General features: G+C 34.1%; 1 protein-coding gene and 1 pseudogene across 17 annotated transcripts in view; one reads left to right on the top strand and one right to left on the bottom strand.

The window, feature by feature from the left end:
* DMD (dystrophin) overlaps positions 1–22,401 on the top strand; it is a 2,312,475-nt gene that overhangs the window by 1,164,680 nt on the left and 1,125,394 nt on the right. For all 17 annotated transcript variants that reach the window (XM_054251383.2, XM_035288503.3, XM_054251382.2 and 14 more), the window contains one exon: positions 9,827–9,974. In XM_054251383.2, the coding sequence (XP_054107358.2) occupies positions 9,827–9,974 (148 nt within the window). The remainder of the gene's footprint in view (positions 1–9,826; positions 9,975–22,401) is intronic.
* On the bottom strand, positions 20,222–21,410 carry LOC118150649 (nucleophosmin-like; annotated as a pseudogene).

The raw sequence follows: 22,401 nt of genomic DNA, 5'->3' as shown, positions 1-22,401 counted from the left end.
ATTATATATATATATATATACATTATATATATATATATATATATATATATATATTTAAACAACCAGATCTCAAAGAACTTGCTCATTTTCATGAGGATAGTACCAAGAAGACGGTATTAAATCATGAGAAACTGCCCCTGTGATCCAGTTACCTTCCAACAGGCCCCATCTCCAACACGGGATTACAATTTAATATGAGATTTGGGTGGGGACAGAGATCCAAACTTTATCAAAGTTTTGCTTGGGAAAATAAGGAGTTGTTGACATAACATCTTTGAGGTTCACACCAAATGTTCTGATGAGGATAATCCAAGAAACAGTTCGCTATAAAGCTCAGATAATGGCTGAAATTTGGAACTATGTCATAATCAGCCTCTAGACTAAGAGTCAATAATCTACTACCCATGGGCCAAATCCACCCACTGCTTGTTTTTGTAAATAAAGTTTTATTGAATCCCAGCCATATCCATTTGCTTATGCTCCATATATACTTTTCTAATTGAGCTACAAAGCAGAGTTGAGTAGTTGTAACAAATACTATATGGCCCACAAAGCCTAAAGTGTTTATTCCCAAGACCTTTACAGATAAAGATTGCCAATCTCTGCTGTAGATATTAGTTGAACCTTTGAAAGCAAATGAGATTTCATAGAACAATGTCCATACAAGACATTTAACAAGTTTGCCTATAAAAACTAGAATTCCTTTAGAGAGAAACAAATCTTAGCCTACATTAAGCACTGTGGAAGAGTCCTCCATAATTAGAAAGAGGTCATATTAGGTATTGATCTTGGTGAGACCGGTCAAAGAAAATTTATCTTTGCTGCTTATTCAGAATGCAATAGGTGAAGTTATGAGAAATAAGGGAAACAAAAAATGTGTAGAATTTCAACAGTGAAGAGAGGGGAGACAGGCATGAGAATGAGTTTCTAAACTCAAATATTATAAACACTATGAGAGACTTAAAATCAAAGTATGACTCAAACTTGTTCAAAGCCTCAGAAGCAGGCTCACAGCCTAGGGAGGATTAGGGATCAATAAAATAGACAGAGTGTTACGAAATAAAATGTCAATCCAGAGCTGTAAAACTATCAGCATTAAATGTATTGAAAGCAGTAAAACTGAATGAAAAAGCTATCATTTTATACCACTGTGTTTATTTCTTTTCTTTGTTTTATAAATATTTCAAATTATAAATTATTTTTTAAAATTTTTTATTGGATTTTAGGTTTTGGGGTACATGAGCAGAGCATGCAAGACAGTTGCGTAGGTACACACATGGCAGTGTGCTTTGCTTTGCTTCTCCCCTTCACCCACATTTGGCATTTCTCCCCAGGCTATCCCTCCCCACCTCCCCCTCCCACTGGCCCTCCCCTTTTCCCCCAAATAGACCCCAGTGTTTAGTACTCCCCTTTCTGTGTCCATGTGTTCTCATTTTTCATCACCCGCCTATGAGTGAGAATATGCGGTGTTTCATTTTCTGTTCTTGTGTCAGTTTGCTGAGAATGATGTTCTCCAGATTCATCCATGTCCCTACAAACGACACAAACTCATCATTTCTGATTGCTGCATAATATTCCATGGTGTATATGTGCCACATTTGTCCAATCCAGTCTATTATCAATGGGCATTTGGGTTGATTCCAGGTCTTTGCTATTGTAAACAGTGCTGCAATGAACATTCGTGTACATGTGTCCTTATAGTAGAACGATTTATAGTCTTTTGGATATATACCCAGTAATGGGATTGCTGGGTCAAATGGAATTTCTATTTCTAAGGCCTTGAGGAATCGCCACACTGTCTTCCACAATGGTTGAACTAATTTACACTCCCACCAACAGTGTAAAAGTGTTCCTTTTTCTCCACATCCTCTCCAGCATCTGTTGTCTCCAGATTTTTTAATGATCGCCATTCTAACTGGCGTGAGATGGTATCTTAATGTAGTTTTGATTTGCATGTCTCTGATGACCAGTGACGATGAGCATTTTTTCATATGATTGTTGACCTCATATATGTCTTCTTGAACAGACACTTTATGAAATTATAAAATTTTTGTTAAGTGAGAGCAGAACTACCAGAGTGAGGGGATCAAAATTGTGACAGATACTTTTCACTGCACACACTTTTATTTTTCTACTGTGCATGCATTATCTTGTACAGTGTACATATTTTACCTAAAAAAATTAACATCAAGTCTCCTGCTTAGAAAAAAAGTATGTCCTGTTTCAAACCATATACAAAAATAAAATCCCAGAAGATTAAATACCGACATGAGAAAAAAATGAATTGATAAAGCTTTTACAACAAAATAGAGGAGAATATGTTAATTAATATGGGGTAAGAAAAAGATTGCTTAAACAAATGATGAAGCACTAGTGATTAAAAATAAACTGGACTACATTGTATATTAATAACATCTATACATTAAAAGACAGCACCGAGAGAGTAAAAATGAAACCCACAGAGTGGGAGAAAATATTTGTAATACATACATAATGGATGAAGTGTGTGTATTCATAATTATGAAGAATTCCTACAAATCTTTCAGAAAAGTACAGATAATCCAATATAAAAATGGAAAAAGTTCTTGCAAAGTGAGACATAGCACAAAGAGGGCTTGTGGCCTGCTAGCAGTTGTCTATATCTTGACCTGGGTGATGTTTTAAAGTGATCACTTTACAGTGAATAACTAATGTATTTTATGCATCATAGTAACATGATTCTGTCATCTTTACAAATTAAGAAATCCAAATGGCCAATAAATATATAAAGAATTTCTAAGTCCCATTAGTAGTCCAGGCCATGCAAATGAAAACTAAAATGAAATATCACTAGGTACCAACCGCAATTGTTGAAATTTATTAAGTCTGACAATACCATGTGATAGTGAGAATATATAGTAATTGGAAATTTCATACAGTGTTACTTGATCTGTTAATTATAAATAGGAGTGAAAACTTTATACACTACTGCTTCTTGGAGTGAAATCCATTTGGCACTATTTAGTAAATTCAGATAGCTACATAACTTACAGCCCATCAATTTCATTCCTATATACACTCTACAGAAATGCATATGTTCACATTCCAGGAGACATGTTTGGGAATGTTCCTAGCAGCAAAGTAGTGGCCCCAAACTAAAAGCTACTTACGTATTTATAAAATTCGCTCTGATTTGAATGTATCTCTTTCAAAATTCGGGTGTTGATAATGTGCTAGTACTAAGAGATAAGGTGTTTAAGTGGTAATAAGGCCATGATGATTCCTTCTTTGTTAACAAAACTAAGGCCCTTATAAATAAGGCTTCATGCAGTGTTCCCTTAGCTTGCTCTCTTGACCTTCTACATTTTTCCATGTGAAGATACAGCAGGAAGGCCCTCCCCAAACACCAGATGCCAGAGCCTTTATCTTGGATTTGCCAGCCTCCAGAACTGTGAGAGAATACATTTATATTATTCATAAATTTCCCACTCTCAGGCATTTTGTTATAACAGCACAAACAGGCTGAGACAATCATAGAGTGAAAAACCATACAACAACTAATAAGCAACAATGTAGATAAATCTTGAAAATATAATATTAAGTGTTCCATTTGGCTTCTGGAAAATTTATTTCTTGGCCTGGGTGTTGGTTTCCATGGGTTTATATGAATTGTTTCCTGTATTATGTTTCACAACAACAAAAGGCATTTAAAAAGTAAATATATATAATATACTCAGAGATAGGCATGGCCAACCATTGGATTCTATGCTGGAATAATTATTCAGCTTTCATAAGCAGGTTAATAACATTGTCTATTTTAATACTTTAAGTTGTGAAATTAAAGAAGGTAATTTCTTAAGGAGGTATTTCTTATTTATGGGTCTATTCCCCACCAGAGAGACACTAGCATGGCTCAGGTTCTATGTTGGTGATTTTATTTGCGTTTAAAGTCTTAAGCCAAATAGAGGTAGACTAATAATGACAAGTACTACTACTCACATTTGTTGAACACTCAGACACTATTCTAAGAAATTTGCATTTTTATTTCTAACCAAGCTTACTTGAATCTTCTTTTTTCTTGGTTAATATAACTAGTGGTCTATCATTTTATTTATCTTTTCAAAGAATCAGCATTTTGTTTCATTTATCTTTTTTACTTATTTATTTGTTTGTTTCAATTTCATTTAGTTCTGCTCTAATCTTTGTTATTTCTTTTCTTCTGGAGCTCTGTGTTTGGCTTGCCGTTGATTGTCTAGTTCCCTGAGGTGTGATGTTAGGCAGTCAACCTGTGACGTTGCAGTCTTTTTGATGTAGACATTTAGTGCTATGAAAGTTCCTCTTAGCACTGTTTTTGTCATATCCCAGAGGTTTTGAACAACAGATGTTGTTTTGAATGTGGTGAAAGGTGAACACTTACACACTGCTGGTGATTGTAAATTAGTACAACCTATATGGAAAACAGTATGAAGATTTCTTAAAGAACAAAAAGTAGATCTAACATTTGATCCAGATATCTCACTACTGGATATGTACCCAGAGGAAAAGAAGTCATTATATCAAAAAAGACACTTGCACACATATGTTTACAGCAGCATAGTTTACAATTGCAAAGATATGGAACCAGTCCAAGTGCCAGTTGACCAATGAGTGAATAAAAAAATGTGGCATATATACACCATGAAATACTACTCAACCACAGAAAATATTGAAATAATATCCTTTGCAGCAACTTGGATGTAGCTGGCTGCCATTATTCTAAGTAAAGTAATTCAGGGATGGAAAATGAAATACTGTATGTTCTCACTTATAAGTGGGGCATACTCTGTGGGTACACAAAGGCAGACAGAGTGGTAGAATTGACTTCGAAAACTCAGAAGGGGCAGAGTGGGAAGGGAGTGAGGGATAAAAAAACTACCTATTGGCTGTAATATATACTACTTGGATGACACGTGCACTAAAATATCAGATTTTACTTCTATACAATTCATCCATGTAACCAAAAATCACTCATATTCCAAAGGCTACTGAATTTTTTAAAAGCATTAATAAAATAAAAGATATATATATTAAAAAAGGAATTTATACTCATTTATTTAGCTCCCACAATTAACCTTAGGAGGTAAGTACTTCATACTTGGTAGTATACGTTTTTTTTTTTGTTGTTTGTTTGTTTTTTTTGGGGGGGTGGAGTTTCGCTCTTGTTACCCAGGCTAGAGTGCAATGGCGCGATCTCGGCTCACCGCAACCTCCGCTTCCTGAGTTCAAACAATTCCCCTGCCTCAGCCTCCCGAGTAGCTGGAATTACAGGCACACACCACCATGCCCAGATAATTTTTTTTTTGTATTTTTAGTAGAGACGGGGTTTCCCCATGTTAACCAGGATGGTCTCGATCTCTTGACCTCGTGATCCACCCGCCTAGGCCTCCCAAAGTGCTGGGATTACAGGCTTGAGCCACCACATAATTGGTAGTATATTTATCTTTTACTAAATAATTGTATTACTTGGGAAGTTGGGGGGTGGGGAGAAGTAGCAAGGTACTATGATTTGGGGCAGATAACTAACTCATCTTTTATGTATTGGCACATGCTGTTTAGACCGTGAGACACTAGCCAAGGTCTCTCCTCCTCACCTAATCAAAGATGAAATATGTAGGACGAAATAATTGGCAGCCCAATGCTGAGTTTGCAAGCCTAAGTATAAAGTAACAATGGATATGTCAGAAGGCTACTAGGGTTTTATTTATTTAAATCTATTTCATGGAATTGACTACCACCTTAATGGCCTGAAAGCGTTAAAGTGTGTCCCAGAATACCTAAACTGCTCCCTAAATGTAATTTATGCTTGCGAATAATCCGATTTACTTGATTTAGAACAGCAGGAAATAAGTTATGCTGCACATAAATGAAGCAGCAGTGTAATTTTAAAAACTGGTTGCATAGCGAATGAGAATTTTAATATTTGCAAAATTCTAAAATCACTTGATTTACTATCCATATGTTTATAGTGACATTTTTTGGTCCTTTGTTAAGTTCTATCTATATTTCTTCTTACTGCCAAGAAAAACAAACTTTTTTCCTAGAAATATTACAGAAGGCAAAAATTATATTTGTTTCCCTCAACACTATTTTTGATGTCTCTATTTCTGGTTGTTACCATTTTCTTCATTCATGGGCAGTTCAATTAATGGAGTGAGAGAAATTTAGGAAGTACAGTGACTAATTAGATATTAAATTTGTAAATCTAACATTGTAAAACCAGAAAATCTCTCTATATATGTATATTAATTTGGAATTTTCCTTGGTAAAAAGTGTTTAAGTTTATAAGTCGTCATGATAACAAAATAAATTTTACATAAATTTAAGAATAGATTTAGACTCTGCTATTAACAACAGATATTAAATACTGAATAGTATATTTTAAAATTTTATATGAGGCTTGAAATGGAGTTTAAAGTATTATTACTCACATTAAATGTCATCCATGTAAAGCACATGATTTTATTCTTTAATATTTTGTTTGAATAGAGCTACTTATTTTAACAGTAATTTTAATAATAAAATTAACTCAACTTTACAGTTTTCAAAGGTTTAGCAATTGCATGCTATAATCAATACTTCATGTTTATGTATTTATCAAGTGACAGTGTAAGTCATTTATATTAGGTCCTTCAGGATGCAAAAGTTTAGATTATGTGAGGAGAAGAGGGCAAAAGGGAAGAAGGGCATTTTAGAAATATGCTGCTGATATGCAAATTCACAAGTCCTAAGGCAGTAGCAGTGGTCAGGCAAACTGCAGACAGTCCTGTGTAGCTAGCTGTAAAGTCCATGCTGCCTCTCTCTTGTGAGCCTGTAACAATGGTGTAGGGAAGGCCTGTTCCCCTTCTCTTCCCACCTCCAGCTCTGCTTTACAGAGCTAGGGGTACCATGATCAAGTGTATGAAACCTTATAATTTTCTTCTCTCAGGAGAATGTAAAGGAAAGATAATTTGTAGATAACTTGTACAAAGGAAAAGAATTCGGGGTGAGAGGGGGATTTGTCGAATTTGGTAGAGGATGGTAATTATCAATATGATGAGTGATTCAGAAACAAGTCTGTACAACAGATTTGAAATTAGAAATCTTTGGGGTGTACAGGATCCTGAAATGAAGAATGGGCATTTATAGACATATGTTGGAGAAACAGTTGCCTCCTAGTAGCTAAAAGTGGTGGTAAAAGTATAGTTCAAGTGGTTGCGTAGGAAATACAGCATACCAAGGGTGAGGACTGATGGTTGCTACAAAGGTGGAGTGGTAGGTAAGTTGTGACCAACCAGTACTTCTCTGTGCTCTGGTTAGATAATGACTTTTTCTCAGACGGTGGTAGCAGGAGGAGGGTTGGGGTTATCTGTCATTAGCATATGAGACTGCCATTTAAAATTATTTTAAAATTATTTTATTTTTCTGACTCTGAAAATATGAAAAGCACATTGTAAACAAATTGAACAATATAGAAAAAGTATGTAATAAAATTAAATATATTCTGACCAGTATGGAACAGTGCTAACTATGTTGCATAGGTTTTTTTTTTCCTTCAGATTCTCATTCAAAATGCATGTAACATATGCAATGTGCAATTTGTTTTTAAAGGAAATAAACTCTTAAGATATATTCATAGGTCATTTATTGTATGTTATATAATACTAAAAATATATGAATGCTAAATTATTAGTAAACATGCAAAAACATTCCCAAGATCATTTTGTTGTAGAAGGATATATTATATCTGAATAACTCTGGAATACCATAAATTATAAAAGATAAGCTTCTTATTTTTCACTAAAGTAGTTAGAGAACACCTCTTTTGGCTACCTTCGTTTGCCTTTGTTATGCTACCAAAATGCTGTCTGTTTTATGTGGTTTTAAAGGTTAAGCATATAATCATTCATTAAATACAGTGTCTGAAAGAATGCAATGTACATGTAGATACTTTATTAAATTTTAGGTAAATAATAAAAATCAGGGAAAAAACCTGTAGAGCTATCACTTTCAGTTGTTTAACTGGTAAGGTGAAGCTTCATCCTGGAAAAAGAAAATATTTCACAAGACAGCATGTGAGTTGGTAGAAAGGTGCCATTGAATCAAGAGATATTTGGGTTAGAAGCCCCTCTCTACTATTTAATACCGTTTTCACCTTTTTGCAAATTACTTGGCCTCTGTTTTCTCCAATGGAAAATGGGAATAATAATTTCTATGCTGAAGGGTTATTGTAAGTGTCAGTGAAATGGTATGCCTGGCACTGTAAAAGCACAGAGCCCCAGAGCCCAGTGCCTGGCTTTTTAGTAACTGTTTAATAAATATTAATTCCATTCTCTGCCCAGTATGTCAGTAGGCAGATGTAGCAGTTTTAAAATTCTAGGGTTACTTTAAATTCCTGAATGAAGGTAGAGGACTGAAGAGATATCATAGTATTCAAAAGTATGATCTGTTGCTGCTTAAGAATAGAGGCAGCACCATAGCCAGTAATCTTTAGGCTGCCTTTTGGTTTAGTGCTCACAGATGCTTGTTTGGACAGGCCCCAGGAAATCTGGTAGATTACAAGCCCAATAAGAATTCAAATCTTAGTTTAAAGCAGTGTTTTCCACCTGGATGCTTTGAAAAATACCGATCGATGTTAATTTCCAACCTCCAAAAATACTGATTAAGTTGGTCTGGAGTCAAGCTCCAGGATCACTGTTTTGTTATTGTTGTTGCTGTTTTTTTTTTAATGCTCCAGTTGATTGTTATGTGCAACTGTCTTAGATAAATATAAAATCCTGGTTCATATTATTTCTAACTCAGTCTCTTTTATGACTGGAAGGTGACCACGTACTTGCTTCCTAATATTCTTTCCATGTGTGATATTTACACATTTGACTTGTGCTAAGTCCCTTCAGCATTCCAATCTAGAATTTAAGTGGATACAATGAAATGCAGTTTTAAAAAGGCATCACATTGTTCAGACTAGTTTATCAGTTAGTTAAATGCTTACATCTGAGCCTACAATACGATTACATCTTCATCTTATTTTGAATATGGACAGAATCTTTAATAATTTTGATGAATTATTGATTTATTGGTGTGATAATGGTATTTTACTTATGTTTTAAAGTTTTATTTGACATGTAATAATTATATGTATTCATTGGGTACAGTGTGATGTTTCACTGTAATGTTTCATTGTGTAATAATCAAACCAGGGTACTTAGCATATCCATAGCCTCAAACATTTATAATTTCTCTGTGATGAGAATATTTAAAATTCCTTCACTATTTTGAAATATACAGTTTAATATTATTAACTATGTTCATCTTACTGTGCAATAGAACATTAGAACTTATTAATCCTTTCAATTGATGAATAGACAGTTTTGGATCAAGAATAATATTGAAAGTGAAAGAATTTATGAAGTAATTTAGTTTTTATTCAAAAGTATTTTGAAATTGAATATATAGCTTCCAAATTTATGACAATGTTATTTTTTAATTTCTACAATTAAAATAATTTATATATTCTTAGGAAAGAAAATGCTAATGGTCCAAAATAGTTGCCTTATCTTTGTTTTAATCAAGAAACATATTCATTTTAAGGGAAAAATTGCAAACTTTAATTTAAAATTGTCTTATATATTGAGTACTTTTTTAAAATTATTCGGGGTACATGCTAAGTATATATATTCATTTTTATTTGTTAATTGATACTGAACTTTACAAATGCAAGAAACTATCAAAATGATATCTTTGTAAATATAACCAAAATATATGTTATAGCTATATAAATTTGTTTTATATAATCCATTTATTTTTCTTGATCCACATGTTTTACCTGCAGGCGATTTGACAGATCTGTTGAGAAATGGCGGCATTTTCATTACGATATAAAGATATTTAATCAATGGCTAACAGAAGCTGAACAGTTTCTCAGAAAGACACAAATTCCTGAGAATTGGGAACATGCTAAATACAAGTGGTATCTTAAGGTAAGTTTTTGATTTGTTTTTCCTAAATTGTATTTATCTTTACCACATCTGGTCTGTTGAACTTCTTTAAGTTCAGGTTGTGAAGGATGATGGAAATTACCACTTTAGACTTTTGTTGTCGTCATTATACATACTAGAAAGAAAATTATCATAATGATAACATTAGGGAAATATGCTATGGCCTTTTTGTGTCAAGATGAGAGAGTTTGCCTGGACAGAACTGGTTTATCTGACAAACTGCAAAGTGTCGTTGAATTTGTGGCAAAGGGAAGCGTCTTAACAGCAAGGTGTTTTGTGGCTTTGGGGTAGTGTGTATTTTTGCCTTATGTTGAAACCTTTCCAGAAGAACTTGTGATATACTTAGCAATAGTGAAGTTGCTAGAAATATCCTTCATGATAAAATTATAGTTATGTTTTTCTAAAGAGAATTTGTTGTGATATAGCAATATTTCTAAATATTCTATTGACAAAATGCCTTCTGAAATAGTCCAGAGGCCAAAACAATGAAGAGTTAAGCGGTGATACTTATTGACTTCTTTATGGTTTATTTTAATAGAGGTGCAACATATGGATGATAACCAGTATATAGTTTAATTTCAACTTTTTGTGTCTTGAATATGCAGGTAAAGATCAATTAGATTGTCGATAATATAATTTGGTTGCTAAAACATATAGTTTAGGCATAAGAAACATTGTTTATTACACAAAGGTTTAATTATTTTTGCATCTTTTTTAGCTCGAATTGTTCATGTTGCAATAGTCAATCAAATGGATTTGAATTGTAGCCAATTTTTAATACCAGAAAATACTGATTAAGACAGATGAGGGCAAAAAACAGCCAGTAGTTTATTAAATAGTTTTGATATTTCAAAATTCTGCATTCACAAAAGCAATACCATATTTGACTTTACTAGTATCTGTTCTCAAATATGTTTCCATAGTGAATATGCCTTTTTATTTAAGGAATTAAGCATGTAAACACCTATGTATATAATAAGCTATTTTTAAAATCTTGCATAATTATATGTACATCAATCAAACTTATATGCACATCAGCATTGAGATTTGTATATAGAGGAAATTTATGGATTCCCAGACTGCTTTAATACAGAAGATACATTTTTTAAATAGCACTGAAGCAAATTTTGAACTAATGTGATATAATGGGGTCTCTGCCTAAGAGGCAGAAATATATTAGAGTTATATAAAATATTTTGGAGGAGATATAGAAACCACTTGCCATTGTTAATGATATCCAGCACAAGGTAGTTATATATTTTGATCTATATTTTTATTATAAAATTAGTGCTGATTGTGAAAAACATCAAGTAACATAGAAATTTATAAAAGTACTTCCATTCTAGTCTTTGGAGGATAGTTGTTCAGTATGGATTTTGGTACATGTTTCAGGTTGGGTTTCTTGGAAAGTCATTGTAAAATGGAGATTTGTATGTAGAAGGTTTATCAGGGAGTGCTTTTATAATCAAGCAATTTGTTTTGACTTAACTTGGGGTAGTTTTCTTCATATTTCTTGTTATTAAAATCAGTTAAGTTCTTTAATCTGTGTATTTAACATTTTATCAAATTTAGAGACATTTCAGCCATAAATTTTATAAAATGGGACTCCATTTGCACATTTATTAGGCTCCTTAAAGCTGCCCCACTACTCACTGATGTTATGTTCATTTTTGTTTTAGTCTTTTTTCTCTATAATTCATTTTACATAATCTTTATTGTCCAATTGACTAATCATTTTCAAAGTCTAATCTATGGCTAATCCCATGTAGTATGTATTTTTAACATCAGATATTTTCATCTCTTAGAAGTGTAATTTGGGTCTTTTTTTTCTTCCATGTGTCTACTCAACATGTTCAGTCTTTTATCTACTTTCGTGCTTGTATGGAATACAGATATAATAACTGTTAGAATATTCTTCTCTACTAATTTTATCATCTGTATCTACTCTGGGTTAATTTAAATTGATTTATTTTTCTCCTCATTAAGGGTGTTATTTTACTGCTTCTTTGGATGACTGGTAATTTTTTATTATATGCCAGACATTGTGAATTTTAACTTGTTAAGTGCTTGATACTTCAAATAAATTAAAATATATTGAAATAAATATTCTTAACCCTTGTTCTAGAATCCAGTTAATTTACTTAGAAACAATTTGATCTTTTGAGAATTTTCCTCTTATACTTTGTTAGTTATGACCAGAACGGTACACGTTTAGGGCTACTATTTCCCCACTATTGAGGCAAAACCCTAATGAGTACTCTCTCTGATGCCCTATGAATGATAAAATCTTTCACTGGGGTTGGTGGGAACAGGTGGTATTCCTAGCCACATGTGAGCTCTCATGATTGTTCCCTTTAATTCTTTTGCATAGTTCTTTCCTTAGCTTTGAGTGGTTTTCTCACATACATGAACTGATCAAGGTTCAGCTGAAGAATAAAATAAAGCTTTCTGGAGATCTGTAGAATTTTCCCTGTGTATATATCTCCTCTGTGTTATTTTACCCATGATCATTAGTCAACCTTGGGCTGCTGAAACTCTTAGCTTCATCTTGTAACACAAGAAAGCCTCCTGGCAGGGAACACTGTCCTTCAATGTCTGATGCTCAATGTGTTGAAAACCATCGTAGTATATATTTTGTCTGTTTTTTATTTAAGTGTTTCAGGCAGGAGGTTAAGTCTGGCCTCCTTTACTCCAACTTGGCAACAAGTCCATAACAAACTATTTTGATGTAATTTGATCTTTTAATACATTACCATTACACAATTCTGAAGATATATCATACTTTTAAATTTCTAGAGAATGTCTAATGGTCCTCATTTCTTGACAATATGGTTTAGTTGAAACTGATGAACATTTTATCAAAACTTTCTTCCTCAATTGGAGATTTGTTTTTCTTGAGATGGAGTTTTCCTCTTATCCCTCAGGCAGGAGTGCAATGGCATGATCTCAGCTCACTGCAACCTCTGCCTCCAGGCTACATGCAATTCTCCTGCCTCAGCATCCCTTGTAGCTGAGATCAGTATGCCTGGCTAATTTTTGTATTTTTAGTAGAGACAGGGTTTCACCATGCTAGGCTGGTCTCGAACTCCAACCTCAGGTGATCTACCCATCTCAGCCTCTCAAAGTTCTGGGATTACAGGCATGAGCCACTGTGACTGACCAATGGGAGAATTTTTAAAAGGCTATTTTATCAACTCTATTTCTTTCTCAAGCTATAGACAAAATAAGAAAAATCATTCTAGATGTTCAAGGAAAAGTTCTTTCAGAAAACAGCTGTGATTGATATCACGAAATCCCCGAACAGTAAAGGTATTTCTTTCCTGGTTATTTTGTGTCCAAAATCATGCATATGAACATGTGCACACATACATGTACACACACATAATACGTCTTAGGTTATCTTTCAATTGTAATTGTCTTAAAAATGGGTCAACCCTGTACGACACCTTCATCAATAAAGCAAATCAAAGCTTTGGTAGTTTCAGCTATCTTGACCATTGTTGATTGATTAACAATGAATAGCATAATGAGTTTAAATATTTGCTATGAAATTATTTTAGAAAACAGGATGTAGACAGTGTCTGTTAGCACACAATTGTTTGGCATGAGCCAGTAATGGTTACTGTGAAAAAAATCAACCAAGCAGCACATATACTAAACAAATAATGAAGAAACACAATGGAGCTTGAAGTCTCATATGTGTCATTTTCAGGAAAGAAACAATTTTGAGATATGAAATAAATAGGTATGTATCGTAAACTTGTTCATGTATACTTCTATAAAATTACATCTTTTTTTTTACTTATAAAAGAGAAGTTAGTGTTTTAACTGAGACTTAGTGTTGTCATTCAGAACATAGTGACTGCCAATAGCAGCAGAAAGATAGTCTGGTCCTGTGCACTGTATTATTTTTTTCTTTGTCACAAGTAAATGACAAAATTAAATATATTAATTAGTGCTGTTCGAAGATATTCCAAAGCAATATACCGCACCACTGTGGAGAACCTCTCTAAAAAGATCACTCTTTTACCCGAGAAAATATCAATCATGTTATATGCCACTCAAATTGGTTTATTAATAAAGTCATTTAATGATATCATTACCATCTCTTAATATATTCATTAAACAACCAGATACAAAGTTTTATCATCTGCTAAAATAGTGACAATCCACATTAGGCTCTAATAGTTTAGAAGAGTGGTTAAGAGGTTCAGCGCGGGACTCAGAAAGCTTGGATTCCAATCCCAGGTCCTTTAGCTTACTAGTTGTAGAATCTTGTGAAAATATCTTGATACTTTTCATGTCTCTGCTTTCTATTCTCTAAAATAGAAATATAAATGAGATGTATATAAAGCCACTTGAAATAGCATCTTTCACAAAATACTCATTAAATGTAAGCTCCTATTATAATTAATCACGCTTCATAAATTATTAGTTCGTATCAAAACAAACTGAAATTTATTTACTGAATTATTATCTCTAAACATCTACAATGTAGAAAAACCAACCTGGAAATTACATAAAACTTCATTTTTATGTAGTATAATTTCTTCTCAAAAAATAGCTCTTGGATTAGGAATTGAGGAAAATTCCAATTTAGCCAAATGAATCTGTTTCAGATAGCTGACACTTCTGCCTACTCATTTTCTTACTAACAAGAAGAAATGTTAATGGGAGTTTTCAAAGGAAAAGCTGAACACCATGAAGGAAAGTGACACAAATAATGTTAGCTCATATAGTGACAGAGTGAATTTATGTGCCATCAAGTACCTTCAGTGAAAACAGGAAAGTAGAAATTATAAAGTGCCCTAACATTTAAATCTAGCATATTCTTATAGACTAGGAAAAAATAAATTTTAAAACATGGGCCATAATTGAATGAGATGGAAAGTTTTTGTAGTTGTCATTAGAAACAGTAACCATCACCATTAGATTAAGTATTTAAACCAGCTGAATTTTTTTTATTACTGGAAATGGCATCTGTTTTATGAAATAATGCTGCTGAGTAAACTATATTAAACTGACCAGGATTTTCTAAAGAATGCTGTTATAGACATACAAGCATGAGGCCCTAAAGTCTTAAGGTATTCCACTTGAGGTAGACCTTAAGACATAAATAGTAGTGGTATTGTTTAGATGAAGTCTTTTAGGCTTTATATCAACAAATGTTAAGCAAACATGGGGAGTGAAACATCAGTGTGTTATTTTGACCCTAATAAATTGCTGTTTTTAGCAAAAAAAAAGTATTGTGTTGTTAAGGTTAAGCCAATTGGTTTTCTGTTATATTTTACAATGTTATTGGGTTTTACTGCTCCATATCCTTTGTTATATGATAAATGTGCAATATATATATATATATATTGCTGTAAATAAATTTAGTAAAAAACTGTTTACTTTGTGATATAGTAATAAACATTCATTGTAATTGAGCATACAGAAATATGGATTACATATGTCATATTTTAATGTTCACATAGTCCCACCATCAAATGTTAAAAATGTATAGTTTAAAGTCATATTCTATTTAAGAAATTTACACTCTCTTTTCTCAAATGTGAAATGTTCAGAGAGAATGGAAAATTGCCTATAAAGCAAGTAGTTATAACACGGGAACCCTGCTGTGATCTCTCAGATGAGGAACAAAAGGGAGAAAGAAAGAGAGCACTGGTGCTTTGGAGTTGAGGAGAGAAAGCAAAAAAAGAGTACAGAAATGTCAAAGACAAGTTTAGCTGCTCTTCAGCTCTGCCTTCCCATGGTTATTAGTGATTGAAGAAAATTCCAAAGCACTTTTTAAAAGACCCAATTCTGAAGAGTTTAGATTCACAGAGCACAATGGAGTTGGAGTGACTCCTGCTCAAAAGTTTGAGACAGACAAGTCCAAGAAAAGACTGTCTTCCTATTAATGGAAATACCCAGAATTTCTTATTCTTCTCGCCCTTCTTTCAGCACTTGCAGTGCAGAAAGCCCTTATATAACAGGTACTGCTATTGAAAGGTCATTGACTTGTACAAAAATGATGACTGCTGAATAGATGTCCATAGGTCACTGACAGTATTTGCTACAGAGAATGAATGAGTTTTTGTATTTTTATTAGAATATACCTAATTGGTAATCTATTCCCTCTAAGAACTCTATAGGAGATAAATGAATTTATATTAATACAGATTGAATTAAAGGATATCTAGAAAATGTCATGTGATATTTAAAAAATCAGATACAGATATATTTTCTATATAGTCAGTTTTTATAGTGTTGATTTCACCAGCTGTTTGGTGAGTTTGACTGCTTCTTAACAGCCACACTGCTGAGATTTAAATGCTGATAGAAACTTTGATGGAAAAATCACTTGAGTAAATATTTCTACCATCTGTTGCCCTTCACTGAGACCCTAATGTTAAGAATAATTCATACCATTGCCTGTTCTGTATATTTCCTGAGCAGTAATAAAATTTCATAAGATTTTGTTTTGTGTTCACAAAGCTATCCTGGTTTCTGTAACTAGAAGACGTACACTAGCATAAGGGAATCAGCAGGAAAATTTACTGCTAAGAGAATTTGTCTCTAGTCACTTACTTTAAGGTTACAGCAATGTATAAGTGTGGGAATACACTTTAAAATGAGCTTTTCAAAGTTATTAGCTGGTAGTGGCATGAGAGTTAAGTCTCTTAATACAGTTAAATTGTTGGGCACTTCATTCTTGCGTAAATATTGTTAGCCTTTTATTGCTGCTTAGAAACGCCTCTGCAACTTTTTGGCTCCCACACATCTTTTCAGAAGTAGTAAATAACAGTTTTACTGGGAGTTTGGTACTGTGTTGAAATTCAGAGAGAGGCCTTAATCCTTGCCCATCAAGTGTGTCTTTCAGAAATGAGTATATTAAAATAATTGGATAATTTCAATAGCTTGTTATCAGAGTTCTGTTATCCAGCATGGGATGTTTGAGAAGATTTTTGGCTGGGTGTGGTGGCTCAAGCCTGTAATCCCAGCACTTTGGGAGGCTCAGGCAGGTGGATGACGAGGTCAGGAGTTTGAGACCATCCTGGCCAACATGGTGAAACCCTATCTCTACTAAAAATACAAAAATTAGCTGAGCGTGGTGGCACGCATCTGTAGTCCCAGCTACTTGGGAGGCTGAGACAGGAGAATTGCTTGAACCTGGGAGGTGAAGGTTGCAGTGAGCCGAGATAGCACCACTACACTCCAGCCTGGTGAAAAAAAAAAAAGGGAGATGACATATTTTGATACTTTATTGGAAAGAAGCAATAATGAAAAACACAACTTACTATAACAACCAAAGTAGTAAAGAACTGCTTAAAATGCATGATAGACATGTCATCCCTAAGGGAATCCCATTCTTAGAGCATGAAATTACCTAGAGTAAGACCCTATAAAAAATAAGAAGCTTACTGATTGCAAATTCCAAATTGGAAAAAAAGAAAATGCTCACATCATTATGGAAGCAATGGGAAGCAGAAATTGTTGTTTAATGAAATGTAAGATTAAAGTTAATGGAAGTAATTTTCATGAAATAATACTTTGCAAGGAGGATGTTTGAGCTATACTAATCTTGGTGTTTTTTCTCACATACCTTCTTACTATTCGCTCTAATGCTTGTTTCTACCTTAAAACTTGCTTTTCTATCTACCAAAGGGCTCTACCCTATCTCCAGTTTCTCACCATGTCCCAATCTACTCCCTCTCAGAATATTTGTACACTTTCTTTTATATATATTTGTGCTCCAATTTTGTCTTCACAGATGTGCCTTTTGTAACTCCCCCATCTTGAAGAAAACACACACATACACACACATGCACACACACAAAATAGATCTCTTTGTGGGAGAGCTGCTTAACTTTCTTCATAACACTGTCACTTGCTGAAACTGTAGTATGTTTATTGTTCATTGCATGTTTATTATGTGTCTTTTCCATTAGAATGAAAACGTTTTGTGTACTTTGTATTTCTTGATCACCAATATACCTCAGTACATAGGAAAAAGTATTAATATATTGAAAATTTAATATTCAGTAGAATAAATAAATTTAAAAATTATATTTTTATTGTATTAGCTGAGACAAATGATCCCCAAGTTTGTCTTTCTGGCTTTTCATAGCCAAGACATTCTCTTTTACATCGAGTTTCCTTCACCTCTTCTGTGTACAGAGTACTTAAAAATTCTTACATTTTCTGATAATTTAACAATATAATGGCACCATTCTCTTACCCATTGGAACATACGTAAAATACAAAAACCCATGTAACGAACATTTAGTGTGAACCTACTGTGTGCAAAGCAGATAATACTTACCTCTAGGAATACAGAGCTGATTAAAAGCCCCTTTTTCTTTATGAGCTCACAGTCTTATGAGTTCAACATCTTAAGGCAAAACATCTAAAGCAAAGTGCATTAAGTAAACACTCCAGAAAGTACTGGATCTGGCCTAGGATGAATGGCGGGTTGTTTTTCCAGCTATTATTTTTTGTGCCCCCTAATTAACAGTCCTCTATTACACCTCTGGGACACCTTGTCTCACTTGGGAAAACATGACTTTGGAAATCAGAGGCAGTCTCTGTTGCTTATAAATGAGGAACTCTAATGGATACATACTGTCATTAGAGAAACTCTGCTTCTAGCCTGGCTCCTTTTGAAAAGAAGGTTGAGTTCCCTTGGAGAGCCTGCAGAACATAACCATTTGCATGTAATGAACACTTTGTAATACTTTGAGATTGATGTGCAATTTCTATTTGACAAGAGAAAAACAATTAGGATCAAGTGTGGTCGTATTTCCCAGAATACCAATGTTGTTTCCACACTCTTAAGTGTTGTTGGATCATTATATGAGATTCATAATTTTGTCCTGTTGTACCCACGTTTGCATTTCCATTCAGTGTTAATTTATTATACCCTATTAAAAGTTTTTTTGGTAATTTGTTCTTATTGCTACTCAGACATTAAAATGTCTGCAGGCTGTGAAAATGAATAAATTTAATGTGGCAGCATAGTTCTCCAAATCCTGGCTTTACAACTAATAGTACAGGCTTATATTGTATTGTAAATCCTGGTTAACATGGATTTATTTGAAAATCCAATTTTACCGCTAATTTTAAATAACATTTTTCAAACATTTTATCCTTGAATTTCAATTTTTTTATAATTTATGGCTGTTGTATGTATTTACAAAAGGACAATACATGTACTTTTAAATACTAATAATGGATTGCTGAAACAACTGTAAGTTTATAACAATGCAATTGTTAAAAAATAAACTGTGCAGCCTGGTTTAATGGACGTTTATGAACATATGATTAAGATACATGCTACAATGGGAAAGTTGATTCAACTGATAGTTTATAGGAATTTTCTAACTTAATCTCATACACAGGGCTATCCTTTGAAGAATGGTCAGGGCAGTTTAACCACTACAAGACCACCTAAGATAATTTCATTGAAAAATGCCTGAACTATTGAGATCTTTTATAGTCTCCTTGGGATAGCATTAGGAACAGAAGTTTTGAAATAGAATTGTAATGATGTTCAGAAAAGATAAGTAGGTGACTCAATACATTTTGTGCTGCTGTAACAAAGTACCTAAGACTGGGTAATAATTTATAATGAAGAAAAATGTGTTGGCTCACAGTTCTGGAGACTAGAAGTCCTACATTAAGGTGTCAGCCTCCAGCAAGGGTCTTCTTAGTAAGTCATCAGGTGACAGACGATTAGAGGGCAAGAAAGATCAAAAGGGGACTGAACTCCCGCTTTTATAAGGGAACCAAACCCACTCGTGAGGGTAGAGCCCTCAATCCTATTTACCTCTTAAATATTCCACCCTGTAATACTGTCAAAGTGGCAATTAAATGTCAACATTAGTTTTGGAGGGAAAAACATCCAAACCACAGCAGTGATACTGATCACTACTACTATTACAAGGAACAGGGCTTGGGAGGCTACCCTAGTTGTTGCACCCAAGAGATGAATCTTCTTACATGATTACCTTTATCTTTTTTTTTTTACTTTATTAAAATACTGAGTTTTATTTCACATGTATATTTTTGTTCCCCTACCATTTCTGTGTCTGACCACTACTACTAGTATGTCCTGTTGTAACATTCCATACCTACTTAAAACCAAGCAAAAGGTGGAGTTCCATCTTTAAAAACTAAACAGGCATTTTGGACAACACATTCTTGGCAACGGAACCTGGACAACATTTATCAAACATGGTAGGGAAAGTTCCCACTCCGCATTATAAAAAGAACAGCCAGATATCCACTGTTACAGCAATGAAATAAAATATAAAATTTTTAACAAATTGTTTAAACTATTTTCTTGAAGAGACTTCCTCCACTGCCATAGATTTTGAACAGTCTCCTGGTCAGCCATGCAGAAGCAATTCTTCACATAATTGATGAACTTGGCTTCTACTTTGGAAAGAGAACCACCTTTTTTTTATTTATATATTTTAAGTTCTGGGGTACATGTGCAGATCATGCAGGATTGTTACATAGGTATACACATGCCATGGAGGTTTGCTGCATCCATCCCCCCAACACCTACATTAGGTATTTCTCCTAATGTTATCTCTCCTCAATCTCCCCACCCCCTGCTATCCCTCCTCTAGTCCCCCCAACCCCCAACAGACCCCAGTGTGTGATGTCCCTGTGTCCATGTGAGAACCACTTTTTCTATACTTGTTTGCATTTTTGCTTTAATGTCTTCTGCAGAACTAGGTCCTTTTGGTATTTTCAGGGTGTTTCTTGTTTTTTAAAGGATTCTTGTCCTTTTGATCTTGGTGTTGATGGTTTTGAGTCTTTTCCATTCTGATTCGACTTTTGTGCATTTTTGGCTGGAGTATCCTGTATGGATTTCTTCATTGGCACTTTTTCTTCAGTTTCCTCCTCCTTGTTATCATCATCATTATATCATCATCATCTTTATCAACAGCAAGTTTTACTTTTACTCTCTGGAACCTTGCTACCACCTCCAGGGGCAGATTGCTTTCCAGATATCCTTAAGAGTTTCACATCCTCCTCATCTTCATCTTCTGACTCTGCATCTTCCTCCACAGGTACTAAGTGCTGTCCACTAATATGTACTGGCCCAGAAACAAACTTCAACTGTAAGACCACTGGTGGTGTTATTTCAAAGCCCTCAAAGGAAACCATTTACTATGCTAACATTTTCAAAATTGCCAATGTTACTTTAATTGAACTGCCTTCATAATCCATTGCCTCTACTTCAACAATGTGTAGTTCATCCCTTGCACCAGCCCCCAAACTGATCATTCTTACAGATAACTGGTGCTCATTTTCATCATTATCCACCTTAAAATGATAATCTTTGTTGGTCTTTAGTTCACAACCAACAAGATAGTTCTGGGGCCTCAAGGGGCTCATATCCATGTCCATCGAATCTTCCATCTGGTGGTGGCACACACTTAAGTGGGAGAGAAGGCAGATGGAGACAAACGACTACTGCTCAAGAGAACAGCCACACAGGCTGGAATCACACCAGGAAGATTACCTTTATCTTAGAGAACCTGGACATCTTGTGTACTTTGACACTTCCCTACATTTCACCCAACTTTTAAAATCAACACATTTATTCAGCAAACTTTAATTTTGGAGCTGCTCTGTGTCAGTCTCTGTGCTAGGTGCTCAGGATATTGAAACCAATACAATCCTAATCTATTCACAAATAATCCAAAATTTGCTGAAATTGATGGGCATTTAAACAATTGAAACATCTAAGTGGTATAATTAGCAGATGAACATTTAAGCCATAAAAATAGCACCTAATAGGTATAATGCAGGTCAGTACACCATGGAATGACTCAGAGAAGAGGCAACCCAAAAAGAAACTAGCTAGAAGAATTGGGAAAGCTTCACAGAGTGAGTGATAGGAAAATAAATGAGGGATGTATAAATCCATTAAAATGAGAAAATGTTGAAAAGTGATTATGTCAGAAAAACTTGTAATATGATAATGATGATATGAGAGGCACTCTTGATAAAAGTGCGGATTCATGGAAAGAAGTGGCAAAAACTTATGCTGATGACATTTTTAATTTTATTGTTGGTTTTGTTTTGGTTATTTCATTTTTATATCTAGTATGGTAGTGTTTTCCAAACTGTGAATCATAAACTCAATTTGTGGATCACCACCAGCCTTTGTTTTTCAGTGAAACAAAATAGAAAATATCAGTATTCATCATAAATAGATGTTTCATCGATTTTTTTTCGTTTTAATTGTGTGTGTGTGTGTGTGTGTGTGTGTGTGTGTGTGTGTGTGTGTGTTGGGGGGAGGTTTGGATATTTACTACCTCAGAATCTCATATTGACTTGTGGTTTCCAATGTTGGAGGTGGGGACTGATAGGTATGATTAGATCATGTGGGTGAATCCTTCATGAA

The sequence above is a fragment of the Callithrix jacchus genome, chromosome X (genome assembly GCF_049354715.1).
Source record: "Callithrix jacchus isolate 240 chromosome X, calJac240_pri, whole genome shotgun sequence".
NCBI classification, from domain to species: domain Eukaryota; kingdom Metazoa; phylum Chordata; class Mammalia; order Primates; family Cebidae; genus Callithrix; species Callithrix jacchus.
This window is presented reverse-complemented; position numbering and strand designations above follow the sequence as displayed.